Raw genomic sequence first — 18,698 nt, 5'->3', positions numbered from 1 at the left:
TTTCACTGAGACATTCCCAGCTGTGATTAAAAATAAGCCAATATTAAGATACTTTCTGATATTCCCAGAATCAATTTAAGATGCAGCATCTCATAGGTAAAGCAAAATAAACACAGACTGTGGTAGAGATTTTAAAAAATATTTTCCTGCTATGAACTTAAGTTTATTTTTAGCAAGTCACACATCTTCACAGGTAGACCTGTTCTGCATCTATGTAAATATTAAATCACACTGAATACTGTTTTTCAAAACCAACTGGAATTGTTCTATTTTTTTACGGAACATGGGAAGTGTTTAATAATTATTTCTATATTAATTACTTTAATTTAAAATAATCTTACTCAAGCTCCTCCAACAGAAGTTTGTATTTGCATAATTTTCCAAGTGCAGAGTTAGGGCTGCAATTCCACAAGTACAGGTTTCATGAGACTTTTCCTTGTTTGGTTTATAGCTCTCTTGCCTTTTGCGTGCTCCTGGGTTCAGTGAGGAGCTGGCTGCCTAGTCACATTTCTGCAGTCACTGTGCTGAAAGCACTAACTTCATCTCCTTATTTCTGGTCTTCAGGAACCTATTAACTTGTGCTGACTGTTGACAGCTCATTTTAAACGAGTGAGACATTTAACTTTAAAACACACTTTTCTTAAAATTTAAAGGATGAAAGGTAGTCAGTTCTATCATGCAGAACTCAAAACAAACCCTAAGTTTTGCAGCTTAATATTTTTTGCAAAAACTTAGTTTTAATAAAATAGTTTGCCAAAACTGATGACTCTGGGTCTGAACTACATAGGTGTGCAAATTGTTGTCTTTCTTTAGTAGAAATAACTACAAAATTATTTTCTTAACACCTGTTATTAAGAGAGTGCTGCAAATCAGAATGAGCAATCTTTGCATGGATGTATTGCTGGAGAGAGTTGATTTTTACTCTGACCAGATGACAGCATCCTACAGGTTTACCATGATCCTATCCCATGTAAAGCGGGAACAGCTGTTCTGCTGCACTGCACTTCTTTCCTTCAGTGTTACTAAAGAATATACAATAGTTGGTTCTCTTCTGTATTCCCAAAATGGACTGTCTTGAAATGTTAGACTGAAAGATCTGAATTAATTTAAGACAGTTTCAGAGACAGCACAGCATTTCAAAGGTAGGTTGCTCTCACAGCCTAGTGATATTCTCAGGTCAGCAAACAGAACTTTTGAACTCCTCTAGTGAGACAGTACTTGTAAGAAAATGATACACTGTAATCCCTCTGATTTTGAGATGTGTGAGCCATGCACTGGATCTGAACCATATGCCAGCTGCTGACAGGCGGCACTCATGTTAAGTGTAGCATAAAGAGAAGCCTGGTAATCCAGCATCTTTGGCCTTTCCAGAACCGCCTTTGGGAGAAAGGGGGAGAAATCTCTAAAGTGGCAACAAGTGAACTGAATAATTTTGAACCTTGACAACAGTAACAAAGCACAATGCTTTTGCACTACTGATGAAGCTCAAATCGCCAGGTATAAATGCACTCAAGTATCAGTGATTTTTATACTAATGGAATGAAATTGCAAAGCTGTATCGCCTAAGTCCACACTTGTTTTTCAAACTGATACAGCTGGTGGCTGTTACCACCTACCCTCCTGCCCTTCAAACTCCTCTGCTCAAGTGGCTCTACAGAGCAAGCCTTGCACTCACTTGCATCAGCATTTTTAAGCAGCTGATCTTTGCATTAAATCATCAACAAGCATGAACAAAAGTTACGCTCTGCCAACTCTGTTGTGATGGTAGTGGCTTCTGGCAGAGTGACAGTAACTTCATAAGCAGTTTTAGGCATGTGTCTGCTCTTTGGAGGTGCCTGCATAAAACACTGCAGTTGGTGTTATACCCTACATTTTTGCACTAAGTAAATAAAACAACTAATCACATTGCTATGACATTTACAATATCAGAATTTTGCAAATTATGGTATAGTTTTATAAGAGTTACTGGTTCTTTCCATCAGGATGTTAAAAACGAACACAGAAGAGTAAGTACCCGTGTCAAGAAATTCAGTGCTGCTTCTTACATTGTATAGGCTGTCTAAAAAAAGGAGCCTGGTATGGACCATAACTACTGATAGTACCATTTGTTTCCAAGTTCAACATTGCTTGCAAGTAATGTGCTTCCTACTTTTCTCAATTTCACAATGCATCACATATTTAAAAGAAAAACAATGCTAAAAACTCAAGCACTACTGCTTTCCTTAAATTATACTCTACTTGGCACTATAATTTTCCTTCAAATATTGTAAACTAGTATGTTAAACTGAAACCATTAATCATTAAGGCAGGAAACATTATAACACTTTCCTTCCATCACCCTCAAGATACCTAGGGAGTGGACAGAAACTAACTTTTGAACACAGACAAGTGAATCCACAGATCAAAGCAAAGGAGACCTCTCTCCCAAGGAAAAAAACTTTAGCTGTTCTGGAAAAATGAACTCACTGGCACTCTTTTCACTCCCAGAAGAGTAGTGGGTGGCACAGGAATAGGAGAGAGAGTTGAGAAACACAGAAGGGCAGTTACGAGACCACAAAAAAATAAATTGAGGAAGGTAAAGACTAAAAAAAAGATTGGAATGAGAAACAAAAACAGAGAGAAAGAGACTGCTCAAAATGTAAATAGAGTGAAAAATGTGAAATGACAATTACAACAAACATATATTTTGAATCAAGGCAAGAGAACAAGAGTACAAACAAGGAAAAAGGATGTTTTACTATTACTATAAATACCCCACCCCCATGTACTTTACTGAAAATAATTTCAAGACCCAAAAGAGGTATTTTCTAGCTTTCAGATGAATGGAGTACTATTAGCTCACAATATTTCAACTTTCAGCTGTTTGTTCTAGTTTGGCTGGGGCAGAGTTCATTTTGTTCACAGTGTCTAGTATGGGTCTGTGTATTGGATTTGCGCTGAACACAGTGTTGATAGTATAGTGATGTTTTGTTATTGCTGAGCAGGACTTACACAGAGCTAAGGCCTTTTCTGCTTTTCATACTGTCAGCTGGCGAGGAAGCATGGGAGTCTGGAGAGGAGACACAGCTAGGACAGGTGACCCAAACTGACCAAAGAAATATTCCAGCCCACATGACATCATGATCAGTACATAAATCTGGGAAGAAAAAGGAGGGGGGGAATGTTTGGAGTGATGGCATTTGTCTTCCCAAGTAACCATCACATGTGATGGGGCCTGGCTCTCCTGGGGATGGCTGAACACTTGCCTGCTCATGGGAAGCAGTGAATTAATTCTTCGTTTTACTTCGCTTGTGTGTGGCTTTTGCTTTTCCTATTTAACTGACTGTATCTTAACCCATGACTTTTCCAGCTTTTACTATTTTGATCCTCTCCCCAATCCTGCTGGTGGGGGAGTGAGCAGCTGCATGATGGTTGGGGTTAAATCACGACAACAATGCAGGTAATGTTTTATTGTTCTCGCACGGAGAAAAAATGTCGCCAATGCTAAGCAAGTAAAACTGATGAAAATATGCTTAAAAAATATCATACAACCTCAGACTGTACACTTCCGTTAACTTTGACTAGCCCTTTGAACTTGTGTATTACAGGTACTGGAGGATGAAAAAATTGGCTTTAACCTCTTCAGAATAACAAGAAAGTTGTGGGTCCTCCACAGACCAAAGAATTAATAGTTTGTATTTTTTTTGGTGTAGGCCTACAGCATAAAATCAGAACAGAACTTTTACAGATATTTCTAACATAATACTTTTTGAGATACTCTATTTGAATGTTATAAGCTTAGTTTTACCCCAAAAAAATCACCGCAGAAATTATAAGAAACTAATAGTTTCACTTTGTATGGGATTTCCAGGTTAAAAAAAACCCCACAGACATTAGTTTTTGAAAAGCCAACAACATAACCTAATCTTGGTGAAGACTAATGTGGTATTGTATACTTCCATTGTTCAAGATAGTACTAAGCATTTTTTTCTCTTGAAAGAAGACTTAATTGTAAGTAACCTTCTAAGACACGGAAAAATCAACTTAACTATGAAAAAGCTCACCTCATTAAAAGATAAGCTGTGGGAAAATTAGTGAAGATTAGTTCTCATAATATCAGAATTAGAAATATGTAAAACTGTGATGACTTACTTTTTAAATCAATAAATATTTTTCTATTAAAAATTCAGTTAATTTATGTTGATATTGTGTAACATACATAAATAGTATACTAACACTACATCCTTGACCTCTTCACAAAAAGGTTAAGTAGTTTAATGCAAGCATATGGTACTTTAAATAGAAAACTGCTCCTGGTAGAGCAGTATGGAAAAATGCAAATTCCAGATGTTGTTCCAGACAGTACACCAGTATAGAAAAACTTTACATAGCATTTACTACAAGGACACGGGAACCACCATATCAGAATGATTCATCCAGCCTAGCATCCTGTCTCTGGCAATAGCCTGTACAACATCTGATGCTCTGAAGTCAGTCAGCAAATCACCTCCCCAAGTTAACACAAGCAGTCAGCCACTATTGTATCACCATAGCACACAGCTGAAGAGAGGGAAAGGAGAGGAGAACATTTCTAGCACAAAAATAGTCAGATTTTCATAACATTCAGCTTCTTTGGACACTCTCTATTTTATCCCTCCCTCTCCCCATTCATAATATGTCCAAATCCTTACTTTTTAAACATGTCATTCAATGAGATGAAGTTGGGGTGCTTGAAAAGGTGTGTCAATAAGCAGGAAGCTTAACTAAGGCTAATAAAGATTTAGATGATTATTTCTTCATTCTTCACTAGATTTGCTGGCAATAAAAAAAATGTAAGATTTCCAGACAGTAAATCTAACACTAGATATCCCTCGAGTAAAGCATGGATCATCTCTGAATTTAAGTCAAACAGTAGTCAAGGCTCAGATGCCTAGTCCAAATAAACTCAGACATGGAGGAATTAACAAAAATAAACACACAAAACCCCCCACTCTAAATGCTCTGAGTTTCTCATGCATGCTGAACAGTTAGAAGCAATAAATACACAACTTGAGGAGAAGAACAATTTGTTAATATGAATTACTGACTGAAGCAGTGGGGTAGGGGCTAGCATTTACATATCAAGCAAGGTCTGACCACATTCTAGCAGTACAGGGGTGAAAGTGGGGAGAAAACTGGGGGGGGGGGAAGATTTACAGCAGAAGGGTTTTTCTTCCTCTCTTCCTTTAAAAGTTAGTGGCAGTACTAAAACCCAAACAAATGCTTATTCTTTTGCCAAATAGAAAAGAAACCCCTCTTTCCAATGTGTTTCTAATATAGACCTTTGGCACTCATTTACCCTTTGTAAAAATCAAGTAAGTATTTTGTCAATTTTTTAAAAAGGTAAATCAATGGCCTTAGCAGGAGAGACCTAATACAGTGCCAGTTTTTCCAGACTAGTGGAGGAACGTTGGCTCAAGTCTGGATGGGAGGAGGGGAGCAAACATGGCTTTAATCCATCTTTGTGCTTCACTGGCATAAATTACATCAGCATTTTTTCTGTCGTTCCCTAAGCTAGCATCGGCATGTGAAAGAGACTGCAGCTTAGTTTTCAGGGGTTTACTGTGTTTGTCACAGTTAAGCTTCTGCAACTGAATCTGCAGACTGGTGCTAATCTTAAGGAAGCCATATTTCATAATCCTAAATCTGAGGTATTATAGCAAAGAAAAAACCCAGCATTTTAGAAGATTTATATAAAGCTAGGTTTATAAAAGAAATACAACCAATATTTTTAGGTGTTTATCCTGAAGAATTTCACCATGGAAAGTTCGATAGTATATGCTGCATTAAATAGGAAATCCTGGTAACAAATTGTGAAAGACATTATCAAATTTAAATGGAGTGGATACTAACAGTGTGAATCATGATTTAGTTCTTAACAGCAATGAAATATTGCAATATAAAACCAGTCTGGCTAACTGCAACATTAACCTGATTCTGAAATTGCTATTTCCATTAAAAAAGATGCAAGCCCAAATCAATTCTAGCCTATACTCAAAAACACAAATTGAAGAGTGGTGCCTTGATCCTTTTTTTAGACTTAAATCTCTCTCTATTACAAAGCCTTTTACTGTGAGAACACAAAATAAGTGAAATATTATGTGTTTCCACTTCTAACTGTGCCAGATTTCTCACTGAAACCAACCCTAAATATTCCGAGAGAACTTTTCCTTTTATTATTAACAAAAGATTTTTACAAGAAGATACAAAGCATAACTATTGATGCAGGATAGAGAGTACCTTCACTGAATATATAGATTTATTTTTTGTTTGTTCTGGAGAAAAATATAACTATCTCTACAAACTGGGTAAAAAACTGTACACTCAAATTGCAATTAATGTCCTGGCAGAAAGAGCTTAGCATTAGCACCCAATGTTGCCACAATATTTAAGTGGCCTCAGCAGCAGTTTTCAAAAATTCTGAACTGGGAACAGATTGGAGTATCTGACATACATAAATCAGGCTGCACTTTATATGTTTATCATTGAACTTCAGTGAGATTTTTGTTCACAGAAACAATAAATTAATAGAACCAGACCATTTCCCTTTAGTTTCTGCTATAATAAGGTGATCTGATCCATGTAAAGCATCACTGTGCAAATCAAAATAATATTTTGTGACCAAGAAGAAGATATCTTTAAAAGATTTCATGGAGGCAACGATTTTAAACAGTGTGTATCAGTAAATAATGCCAGTAAATTCATTTGAATAGGTTTTAATCCTCACTATCTTAACTGAGGTTTATCACAAGTAACTTAGAGGACAGTGGTCTTGATAACATTAGTAATTACACAACATGCACATGAAACAATCCATTAAGCAAGACTTGAAATGCCTTTTTGTTTGAGATGGAAGATCTTTGCTGTCACACAATTTTCACAACAACCTTTTCACTGTAAGTTGAAGGGTATTTTCAGGCATTGACTTATTCACTTTGCTTTTAAAGAAATGTCCGTTTTCCCTACACCTCAAATTAGCCAACTTTTAGAATAGTTCAGACTCAACAAAGGTAACTAACCATATGAATTTTAAACTGAAAAACTATATGAAAAACCATCACCTTATTCCGAATTCCCATTTTACTCATTCCTTCTTGTCCCACAGTATACCTGAAAGCTGAATGGATTTATGTTATTTCAAATAAAGAGTAAGTTTCAGAGTCTAGACATACTTCCAAAATTACTTAAGTGACTTATTTATATTTGTCGCTTAGTTACAGCACTCCACAGGGAAGAAAGAAGTTGATCTCTTCTAAAGATTAAGAAGCTTTGTATTTCACATCCTTACATTTCACCCAGGAAACACTGCAGTAGTTCAATTATGAGGCACTGGCATCATGTGCTATTAATTATATGAACTATGTAGGATGCTGGCAGCCACAGCCAAATTCTAAATGGCTGCAGAGTGCCTTCCTGAGAGCAGATAGAGGCCAGTGATGAGATCTGAATGCTGAAAAAGAAATCCTAAACTTCTAGCCAGGTGCAGAATGAAGAAAAATTACCGGGCTACACTGTAACACAAACCCTAAAATCAATTGGAGGTCTACTTGCAGCTCTGATGTGTGACTTGATGGGATTAATAACAGACCAAATCCCTCTACTGAGGATGATATAGACTTTGGCTTATTCCCTGGTGGCAACAATAATTTAAATGCACTTCACATAATCATGTTCATCTGGTAAGAACAGCTTTCACATGCTAATATTTCAGTTTCTATACTGAATACTGAAGGTCCAGCAGAATGAATTGGGCATCTTCCATGAAGTCCATGGAAGTTCATGGAATAACATAAAACCATGCTTCTCAGAAATCAGATTACCACCATGGAAATACTTTTCAAGCAGGAACAGAATACTGCCCCAGTGCGATATTCTTATCATAATATGGCGTGGGTTGGAAAGGACTTTTAAAGGTCATCTAGTCCAACACCATGTCATGGGCAGTAACATCTTCAACTAGATCAGGTTGCTCAGAGTCCCGTCCAACCTGACCTTTCAAGGGATGGGTCACCTGCCACCTCTCTGGGTGACCTGTTCCAGTGCCTCTACCCTCTGAGTAAAGATTTTTTTCCTAGCATGTAATCTAAATCTCTCCTCTTTTAATTAAAATCATTCCACCTCATCCTATCACTATCTGCCCATGTAAAAAGTCACTCTCCCTATTTTTATTTTTAATTCCCCTTTAATTTACTTAAATAATTACCACAATAAGGTTGCTCCAGAGCCTTTTCTTCTCCATCCTGAACAACCCCAAATCTCTCAGCCTTTCCTCACAGAAGAGGTATTCCACTCTCCTAATCATTTTTGTGTTCCTTCTCTGGACCAGCTCAAAAGGGTCCACATCCTTCCTGTGCTGAGGAATCCAGAGCTGGATGCAGTACTCCATGTGGGGTCTCACGAGATCAGAGTAGAATCACCTCCCTCAACCTGCTAGCCACTTTTCTTTAGATACAGCTCAGGATACCATTGGCTTTGTGGGCTGTAAGTGCACACTGTTCGCTCATGTCCAGCTTTTCATTCACAGGAACCCCCAAGTCCTTCTCAGCAGGGCTGCTTTCAGTGAGTTCTTCTCCCAGTCTAGGTGAAGAGTCTCTACTTGTGTTTGGGATTGCACCAATCCAAGTGCAGCACTATACACTTGGACTTGTTGAACTCCATGAGATTCCCACATGGACCTACTTCTCAGGCTTGTCCAGGTCCCACTAGATAGCATCCTGTCCTTCTATGGGGTGAACTGCACTGCTCAGCTTCATGTTGTCTGCAAACTTGCTGAGGGTGCACTTGATTGCACTGTCTGTGTCATTGATAAAGATATTAAAGAGTACCAGTCCCAAGAAAAGAATCAGTGGGCAGACACATCTTTTCAATCAATCCACAAAAAAATCCCATCATGATTTGCTAGCCTATGTGTCTTCCATGTCTTATCATGGCTAGGCTTTGTGAACGAAGATTAAGGAAGGTTCTATCCACATTTATTACAGGCACGCTGGTGGCTAATGAGGCCAATACGAGACAGACATATCCGATTGCAATCCATGTCTTATAAGGAACTGTAAACTTGGCTGGTTTCATGTACAATGTACATGAAAGGTATGGAGTGCTAATCCTTTTGAGTTGTCAGTTACTTGATAATGACAATTAAGCTTTAAATTTAAGAACAGTACTGGAGTTGATTCCTGAACCTTTTTGTGCATTTTATCTGTGAGATTCCACAAGCAATTGGGACCCTTCATAGATATATGCTGAATTGACTTGGCAAGCAGGTGAGCTTTCAAGAAGGAAAGTGGTGGTGGCTTCTTTACTACAGAAAATTCCATCAACTTAAAAGCTGTCATAGCACTAGATATACTTCAGTATGTCAATAAATCTTGCAGTTGCAGAAAGCCTCCATTTGTTTTCAAAGAGCAGCAAGAGAAGAATATAAGAAAGTCCAGAATTCTGGTTAAGGACATGACAGGTGGACTTTTATAGCAGAGAATCTGTTCCTTCCAAAAAGACCAGTATTCCATCTGGAAAAGTGTAGATAAATATCTCTTACATTTCATAAGCATGTAAGGTTGGTAAAAATTCAGATGGAGAGCCCTATTTTAGGAGTAGATAGCCATGTTCTAATGTCAAAGTGAAAAGTTTAATGTGGTAAGGGTTGGTTAGTTCACTTCCACTTAAGATTTTACTGGAGAAGAATACAATTATAGAACTGTACAGAATGTATAATATGAAGGTTTGAACTGGAGTATTTAGAATTCATGTGATTTTGACAAACAAGAGTAGAAGTCTGAAAAATAGGATACAATTCGGAAAGTGCAGTGGCTGAATTCCAATAAGAGCAGTCAACAGCACGGGTACAGGACAGAGCTAGGTCAGGCAACCATTCAATAGGGAAGAACTTGTGGTTTAGGAAGGATTGGAAACCAGGCATGAAAGAAACAATGAGAAATGAAATAATCCTTCCACTCAACACTGACAAATGCTTAGCTGAGTGCTGTATCTAGTCTCAGATTTCACACTTTGAAAGAAGCACTCAGAACTCCCAGAACTACTTGATGGAAGGATGTTTCAGAGTACTAAGTATCACTCTTATCCTATTTGAAGAGATTTTGCATGGATTAATTAAAGCAGTCAATCTTTGTATGTAATTGATTGCATCAGAAATTTTTTCTCTGATTGCTGGATTCTCTCTATGGAAAATATTTTGTCATGTTCACAGGATCTGCATCATTAGTTTCATTATCTGCAGTTACTGCAACACATTCTGGACTGAAATTTGGATTTGACTACAGCTGTAACTACTGGATATCATCATCAGAACCATGAAGAGTCACTACAACCTGAACAGGTGTCACATGCATGCAACTATATGTGTACAGCAGTCTAAGTCCTAAAGAAAATAAATAGCAGCAGTGTTCTGCACATAGCAGACATTTAGGCACTTTTCAGAAGCATTCTACTTTTCATGCAAGAAAAAAAGAAGAAATATGACTCTCTTGTAAACAATGTGTATGGTGTTTGATAATTATTACCAGATTTTGCTGTCTAAGGACACATCTGTGAAGAGGACTGAAGAGAAATGCATAATACTAAGTTTTAACGTGAAATACCAGAATCTTTGCTGAGACATTCTATTGTAACCTCTATTGCTATTTGAGAATTATTATATATATGTCTGCAGCAATCAAAATCTAATTTCCCCTACAGAATTCCAAAGTATCATAATAAACATGGTATCTGCTCACAAAAAGGGTACTTGTAAGAAAAAAATGTCTGCAAACTAGTAGACAGACACATTTTTACAGCATCTGGGTACCTTAGAAAGACATGCTTGATCTGAGTTCTTCCAGGCATTTTTTTCCCTGTGGCTCCATATTGAGAACTATTGCTTATCCTTTTCTTTTAATGATTTGTCAGATGTCTTCAGTACTATTTGATCATTAGTTGTTCTTTATTTGCTTACAGTCCAAATAAGGAAGAGTCAGATCATTACTTCATTCTTCACTTTCTCAAAGGCTGTATAGAGTGCTGCAGACGTAGATGGAGATTATCTGGCAGAACTCAGTCACTCATTGTTGGCTTAAAATCTTAGCCAAGAAGACTCTTCCCCAAAATCTAGCTGAGATCCATCACAGTGGCAATGAAGTGTCATCTGTTTAGAGACTAATATGAAAACCAGATATGTCAAAGCGGAAGGCCCAGAGGGAATTGTGTCAATGTTCAAGAGGCATTTGGACAATGACCTTAATAAAATGTTTTAATTTGGTCAGCCCTGTGTTGGCCAGGCAGTTGGACCAGATGACTGTTGTAGGTTCCTTCCAACTGAAATAATTAATCTAAAATTCTTGGAGAACTTAGAAGCAGCTCAGAAGAATCTCAAAATATCAGTGAAATCCAAGGATCTCAAAATTTATATTCTATGTTTTCCCTCATCCTCAAAGAGTCTGAGATAGAAAAAGACATAATGAAGGAAGAAAACATAGTTTGAAGAAACAATCAAATAATTTTAAGTCATCTGAGATACAAAAATATTGGTTGTCTTAAAACACTTGTCAAGAACTTTGTTAAAGTTGCTATTTTAGCTGCAGTTCTGCTGTAGCTGTGATGGTTTATGCATACAACTAAGGAAAAAGTTGTAGGCAGAGATAGCCTATTTTGTTGGACCAGCTATAATGTTTGCCTTACAAATAGAAATGACCTATCCTTACAAAACATTTTTGTTATGATTTTTTTTTCTTTTTACCAGTCAATTTGCACAGATATTTTTTGTAAGGATCTAACAGCTTGCAGCCTAGGACTTCAGGATCACACTTCAAATCACAGTGATTTTTATCCCCTTGCTTACCTAAGGTGGGTGGTTTGGATGAAAGATGAACATGAGACAACAGGGTACAAAAGTTGCTTCCTTGATTGGGAAGTTTGAGGTAATAACTTCTGCAGTGCTTTACTGATTTCAGTGCTACTCCACCTCCTTGGGGTCACCCCATACTTCAGATGAGCCAGTTCATCTCATCCATCATTTAAAAATACTTATCAGCCTTAACACAGAGTTCTAGAAGAAAAAGCTATATGTCTTCTATTCTCGCACCTTATTTTCAGAATGCTAAACCAACCAATTTTAGCCAACTCCCGATGCAGCAGTTATCTTTGTATTTGGTCTTTTCTGCTACTCAAATTTATGCTTACCAGTGAGACTATGTTAATGCAGTAGGATTTTCATTGGCAAACACAGAAAGCCAAATCAAAAAATCTCACCATCCTTCGTCATTATCCACATCAGGTTCAGAAAGCTCATTTTCAGGAGTTTCTTCAATTGCCTGGGATAATTTTGATTTAAATCGGTCCAATAGTGCCAGTGTCTGAAATTAAACACATGGTTTTAGAGAAGTTGTATATTGTTCTATACAACATCTTTATTATTTTGAGAAATAGTACAATAAAATGGAAAAGTGATCTTTCCTATAAATTCAAAAGAAACACTTTAGAAAGGCAAGTGAGACAGTGAGAGGCGGTGGGGGACATGGGAACAAGATTGCCTGGAGAGCACTCATGATGTGAGTGGGCAAACAATGCTGAGGCATCAAGAGCAAGCAGGGTGTGGGCCCATCAGGTATGAAAGAGCACTTCTCTGGCCATTCAGTGAATTGAAAATGCCTATTTAAAGAACAAAAACTTGTGTCTATTTACAGAATAAAACAGCTGATTAACACTGCTGACAATGAATTTTACTGTCTGAACCTGCTCTATCCTCTTGTAAAGCAATCAGTTGTATAAATTACAGCTTTGAAGACCCAGTTTACTTGATATTTACACACTTTACATTGGTATTTTAAATCATGTATGGACATTGAAACAATTCAAAGTTTTTAACTCAAATAAAATGAACCACCTTAACCAATTCAGCAGATACAGGTCCTTATGCAGCATACATAAAGCTCATACTGATTTAAATTTGCTATTTTATTCTCAAGCTGATACTGCCCAGTCTTTCAGTTACAATGATGTCATCAAATCTCAGATGACACCTGAAGATCATACCACAGCTCTTGTTTCTGATCATCTGAAATGAGATTTTGATCATACAAGAACTGTATGCCTGAGCCTTGCAATGGGAGAGGAGGGCTCTTCAAAAAAAGGGCAGAGCATACGAATAATTTGTATACCCCATAGCTTATCTTTTGCTGATATCTGAGACATTCCTGGAAACAACAGCATCAGGGAATAAGTGCTGAATTTATGTGGCAGGCTACATTTGATTTGTAGGTGATAGGTTGGCAACCTATGTTTTAAAACACCTCTATGGCTGTGTAGTTTTGTTTGGTCAAGTTTTTCAAATTTAAAAGAATAAAAACTAAACGAGAATAGAAAACAGAAATAGGAAATACCAGAAGTGTTCACTGGAATCAAATTTCCTTCTGGGAGCAATCTTAACTTGAAGAGTTTCCTGGGTTTTGAATTCTTTCAAAAACATATTTTAGCACTGCCAAATACAGATTTGAGGGATTTTTTGCATTTATTTTCTTTATTTTCTGTCTAATCTTCTGTTTAAGATGGAAGAGAGGAAAGTTTTGAAGATATTTGGGCTTGCAAATCATTCTAGTTCTATAGCTTTCCATACTATTGCAAACAAACACTGCACTTGCAACACCTGAGACAGCAAATCTCTGCCTAAGCCACCAGGAGAAAAGAAACTAATCCTTTTAACATGAAATTGTAACCAACAAAAGCCACATTCCTTTTGTCTTGTCTAATTTTCTCTGATGTCAGCATTCCTTTGAATAGAGAAGGTGACAGAAATGATTTTGAAATCTTAGTAGTCATTTTTGTAGTGAGTGACTAGATGCTACAGTGTGGATCAAATAACGTTATAACTCGACCCTTGTAGAATTAGAAGGCTCGGACTTCTAATATCTAGCAATTTAAGAAAACATACCCTTCCCCCTCTTCCTTAACTGTTGCATAGAAGATGGAAAATGGTATTGTCCTGTAGGATCAATTACAAGGGGCAAAAGACTAGAAGAGGCACCCCACAAGTGAAGCAGATGATGATAAACTTGATTAATTATTGTTGAATAGTTTCCAGTAGGGTTATGTAAATAAAAATTAAGATCTATTAAAATATACATCCCTGTCATCTCATTTTCCTGTGATGATCAGGACAGGGCTGATATAAATTCATTAGACATGGTTTTATATCCCTTGATCCACACTGCCAACAGAGCTTCGCCATTCTTTGATTAAAGACAATAGGATTTTGAATGTACAAAGTTTCCATAAACTACTTAGTTTAGAGCTAAATCAGCTTGCTGCATGTATCAAGTTTTGCCAAACACCGCTTTGAAGTTACTAAGCCTCAATTTTGAATCTCTTCTCGATTCAACATTTGAATAGGAACATCTTTGTAGCTAAACTGACATGCACTTACAAACCAAAGTATTTGATGTGCTGCATAGATTTTAAGTTGAAGGAAATTTCCACTTCATAGGCAGTTTCATACATTTAATACTTTCAAACTTTCTTATCTCAGAAAAAAAAAATGTTTTTGTAAAGCAAACTTTACATTGCTCATATTTGCATACTAAAGTCTACAGAAATCCTAACTAATTTTTAAACATAATTTTCATTATATTTCATAAAGCATTCTCCTCTTACAGTAGACTAATGAACTATTCCAGTTCATTGCATGACACCAAGGAGTACTCTTTAAAACATAATTTAAAATGTTAAAAACCCCAACTAGAAGAGATGCCAAGTATGCAAACTTCTGTCTCAGTGTTATCTTATGGCAAGTTGCAGAGCCAAGGAAAGCACTGTGTAGAAATGCAAATTCTCACAAATGTAATCAAGGATACCACTTCATGGCTAGCATTTCCTTTTGGAAGATTTTAGTGACTAAACTGGGAGCAGCTTCAAATACACATTGACACTTCACTTATCTTTCTACTTGGGTAATTAAAATATTTAATTTTACAAATAAAAAGATTGTTAGAAAGGTAAATTAAAAACAGATTTTAAAACTTAATTTTTACACAAATGAAGAGATAAACATATTCAGAACTTTCTCTGTATTTTTTTTGCCCAGGCTATCAAACTATTACCTGATCTTCACGAGAAACTCCTTTCTTTGGCTGCTGCTTTCGCTTGTCTTCATATTTTCTCTTCTCCTGAAGGTATTCTTCAACAACACTGTTTGGAGCAGGTTCCTCCTCTGAATAAGGAAACATATTTGGTTAAACAAATTAAAATTGGTTTAATGATTTAGTACCTTTTTGGAGATAATTTTTGACTTCTGAAACACCAAGAAAAACACTTCCATAAAACACTTCAGTTGTATTGCTTTCTCAGCAGCAGAATGATTTGCTACTTGCTGAAATGAAAAACACAACACTGTACTGGGCAGACAAGTAAAGAAATTTTTGTTTCAATTTTATTTTACTATGGAGCCAGGGAAAGCAGGATAACAGAAATAAAATCTCTGATGAAAACTGCTGAAATTCCTTTAACAAGCTGACCTTCATTTCTGAAGATCTTTCTTGGAGCAGATGAACTGTTATATGTACTAATATTTTGTGACTATTTGTTACACAGTAGACAAATATAGCCTATAGAAAAATTCACAGTTTTCCTGTTTTGTAGGCTGAAGTAGTCACAAACCAAAACCTTGATCTTGTAAAAGGGAAAAAACCCCAGTAACATTTAAACTTTAAACAGAGTCCATTTTGTCAGTCAGAAAAAAAACCCCATTAGTAACAAATTAATATCTAGACTAGTCAACAGCTACTCTCTTTTGTCTTTTTTTTAACATTGTCTTCTCTTGCAGAATATTCACTGCCATGACAAAATAATAATTTAGCGGGACAAAAACTGAATTGGGAAAATGAACAACACCATCCTTTCACATTTTCTTCCCCTTGAATAGCATCAGGACATTTCACATATTCATTTAGTATTCTTGAACATTATGTACATGTATTTACAGAAGTGTTATTCCTGATAAGGAGCAGAAGAATAAAGCCTCCAGATGTCCACTACAAATGATGAATAGAAAACATTTTTAGAGAAATTGTTTCAACAAATTTCAGGATATGCAGCCTGATGCACTGCAAATCTAAATCGAACTTGGCATCAGGTTTTTTTTAGATGATTGCTTACCGCTATACAGAAAAAGCTCCTGATCCCAAACTAATTTTCTCTCTCGACTGAGGTAGTCTATGAAGTTTATGAACATGGCACTTCATAATAAAAGGAAATAAATTTGTAATGATGTATCTATATTTAAAATATTTTTATATTTCTGCAAGTATATTATTTCCTTTTTATCCTAATTTCTATGTTGCATTTAAACAGCATTTAAACCTTGTTACATCATATTTAAAAGGTGTCAGAAAAAAATGAAACATACAGAATACAATTCACGGTTGGTTTATCTGCTGTTTTCCAGTTGATACTTTGCGTATAATGAAGAACAGTGGATTACAGGTACCAGCAAGAAAGAAAAAGCCATCTTCTAGAATGACCAAAATAGATAAATGCATATAAACACACATTTAGGGATGATTAAACAGCTGGATGAATGAAATCAAATCTGCCATAAAATTTCATGCAGCATTATATCAGATGAACTGAGAAGAACAGAAGTACAGGGTAAAACTATCAATCATAGTGGTTCAGCTCCATCTTTTCCCCTATTAGTCAATCTCTTCTACTAATAAAAAAATCCCATTCTTAATTTAAGACCAACCCCTTGTGAAGACAATACACTTATTTTGCATAAATGCATGTATCCATACTTGTTGACTGTGTGGAAACAACATACTGTCTTGTTTTACTAACATTTAGCCTCTAGATAATTAATTTGAACTACAAAACCATCTGCTTCTTTATAGAAAACAACCTTTCAGGTGACATTTACGAAAAGGGGTGCTTTGAAGGGAATAACAGTACCCTACGATTAATAGAATTGCCCACCTATGACAATCAAAAGAACTGAGAAGAGTGTTCTTGAATATGCATGAAAATGGCTACAAATATTTAAACCTGCAATCCACACTTTGATATACATATGCTGAATTTAAGAAAATGGGATCCCTAGTCATATAGGTCTTTTGACTAAGATTTACTCTAGTGCAGCTCAAATACAATTCTCATACAAAAAGGGTGAAATTCCTCTGCAGTTGTGTGTTTGTGTATTTTTATCCCACTCATACGCGTGTTAATACAAATAATTAAAATTTCAGTTAAAGCCTTCTCTTGAGATTATTGTTTCTTCGGTCTTTGCTTGTCAAGAGTTTTTCTAATCCTCAACTTCATTCTCTCTGTCTCCTAGGAAAGCCTTTTCATAAGACAGACAAAAGATAATCAGATCCACTTGAACTAACTTCAGCATGAGTCAATCAAAAGAACCATGCACTTGTATGCATCATATTTCTGCATCTTTCATTAAAATGGCTTAAAGACATTGTATTTCTCCATGAGGTCTTACAACCTATTACTCCATATCAAAAGCAAGCAATTATACAAGAAGGATTTTCAAAAGCCCCTAAGTCAATGGGTTTCTTACACATTTTAAAACTTGAAAACTCCAATAATTTCAAAACCACAGTGTACTTTTTAATATAAATTATATATTCAATTTTTGACAGGCATAAAAAGTTTGTGTTGAAAAAAAATTATTTTGTGTCTGAATGAACTGTGGTAATTAGCAAGCAAAAGAAAATGTCCAGAGGAGACTCTTGTTAATGGGAAGAACCCTTTTTAAATGTAAAAACAGATTGCTGCCTACTACTTATCTCCCAGTCGGCTTCCCAGATCCCCTCCAAATCTTTTGCAGTAGAGTTAAAAAAAGAGAAACTACACCAATGTATGATGGACTCGACAGTCATATGAAGCTTGACAAATTTAGGTCCAGTTTGCTGATTCAGCAAAAGTATAATGATCATGACTTTGGTAATAATCTCCTTAACCAAAAAGGATTTTTTGGACAAAAATTAACAAAACATGATATGGATACACAGAAGTGAAATAACAATTAAATTAAATTTAGGTATTGCAAGATGCAGAAGATGACAGTTTAAGTTACAGGGATTTTGCACACTTGTGCCCTGAAGCATTTCATCACAGTGTAATCTCTCCTTTAGTTTGAACAAGTTGCTGTGTACATTCTATCAGTAAGGAAGGTGAGGAAAAAGAAAAAAAGAAAAAGATAACCTTCCTTATCGAAAATACATTTCATCCTACTTTCAACAGAATTTGTAAGTCTATTAATATTTATCTCAGCTAGCTTGAGTTACTACCAAGAGACTCCTCATCTTACTGTGACAAAGACTTTATCATTTAAGTAATTTATTTTCTTTCAGATAGATTCTTCTATCCTGAAATTATTCCTTTAGGGAGGAACACATGCAAACCCAATGGTGTAATCTAACATAAGACTTTGGTTTTAGGAGATGGTTTACAATGATAGCCTGAAACTAAGGAGGAGATTCTGAGGTCTTTAAACCAGAAAGGAAGAGACTGATTTTAAAAAAAAAATACAGAAGAGCTTATTTTGCCCTCACTTAAATTAGGAACAGTTCAAATTATGTCAGTCTATAACTACAAAACTGCAGAAATATAACAAAGACAGAACTTGATCCAAAGGCATTGAACTGAAATGATGTTTAGGGATGGTTTAGGGATGGATCAATCCCTAA

General features: G+C 36.1%; 1 protein-coding gene across 1 annotated transcript in view; it reads right to left on the bottom strand.

The window, feature by feature from the left end:
- The window catches only part of CWC27 (CWC27 spliceosome associated protein homolog), a 125,616-nt gene that overhangs the window by 3,717 nt on the left and 103,201 nt on the right, over nucleotides 1-18,698 (bottom strand). Inside the window, exons 13-14 of the mRNA XM_017811215.1 lie at nucleotides 15,105-15,214; nucleotides 12,262-12,365 (exon numbers count right to left, since the gene is read on the bottom strand). Of these exons, the coding sequence (XP_017666704.1) occupies nucleotides 12,262-12,365; nucleotides 15,105-15,214 (214 nt within the window). The remainder of the gene's footprint in view (nucleotides 1-12,261; nucleotides 12,366-15,104; nucleotides 15,215-18,698) is intronic.

The sequence above is a fragment of the Lepidothrix coronata genome, unplaced genomic scaffold, assembly GCF_001604755.1.
Source record: "Lepidothrix coronata isolate B3197 unplaced genomic scaffold, Lepidothrix_coronata-1.0 Scaffold31, whole genome shotgun sequence".
Lineage (NCBI taxonomy): Eukaryota > Metazoa > Chordata > Aves > Passeriformes > Pipridae > Lepidothrix > Lepidothrix coronata.
The sequence above is the reverse complement of the archived record's forward strand: the minus strand, read 5'-3'. Positions and strand labels throughout refer to the sequence as shown.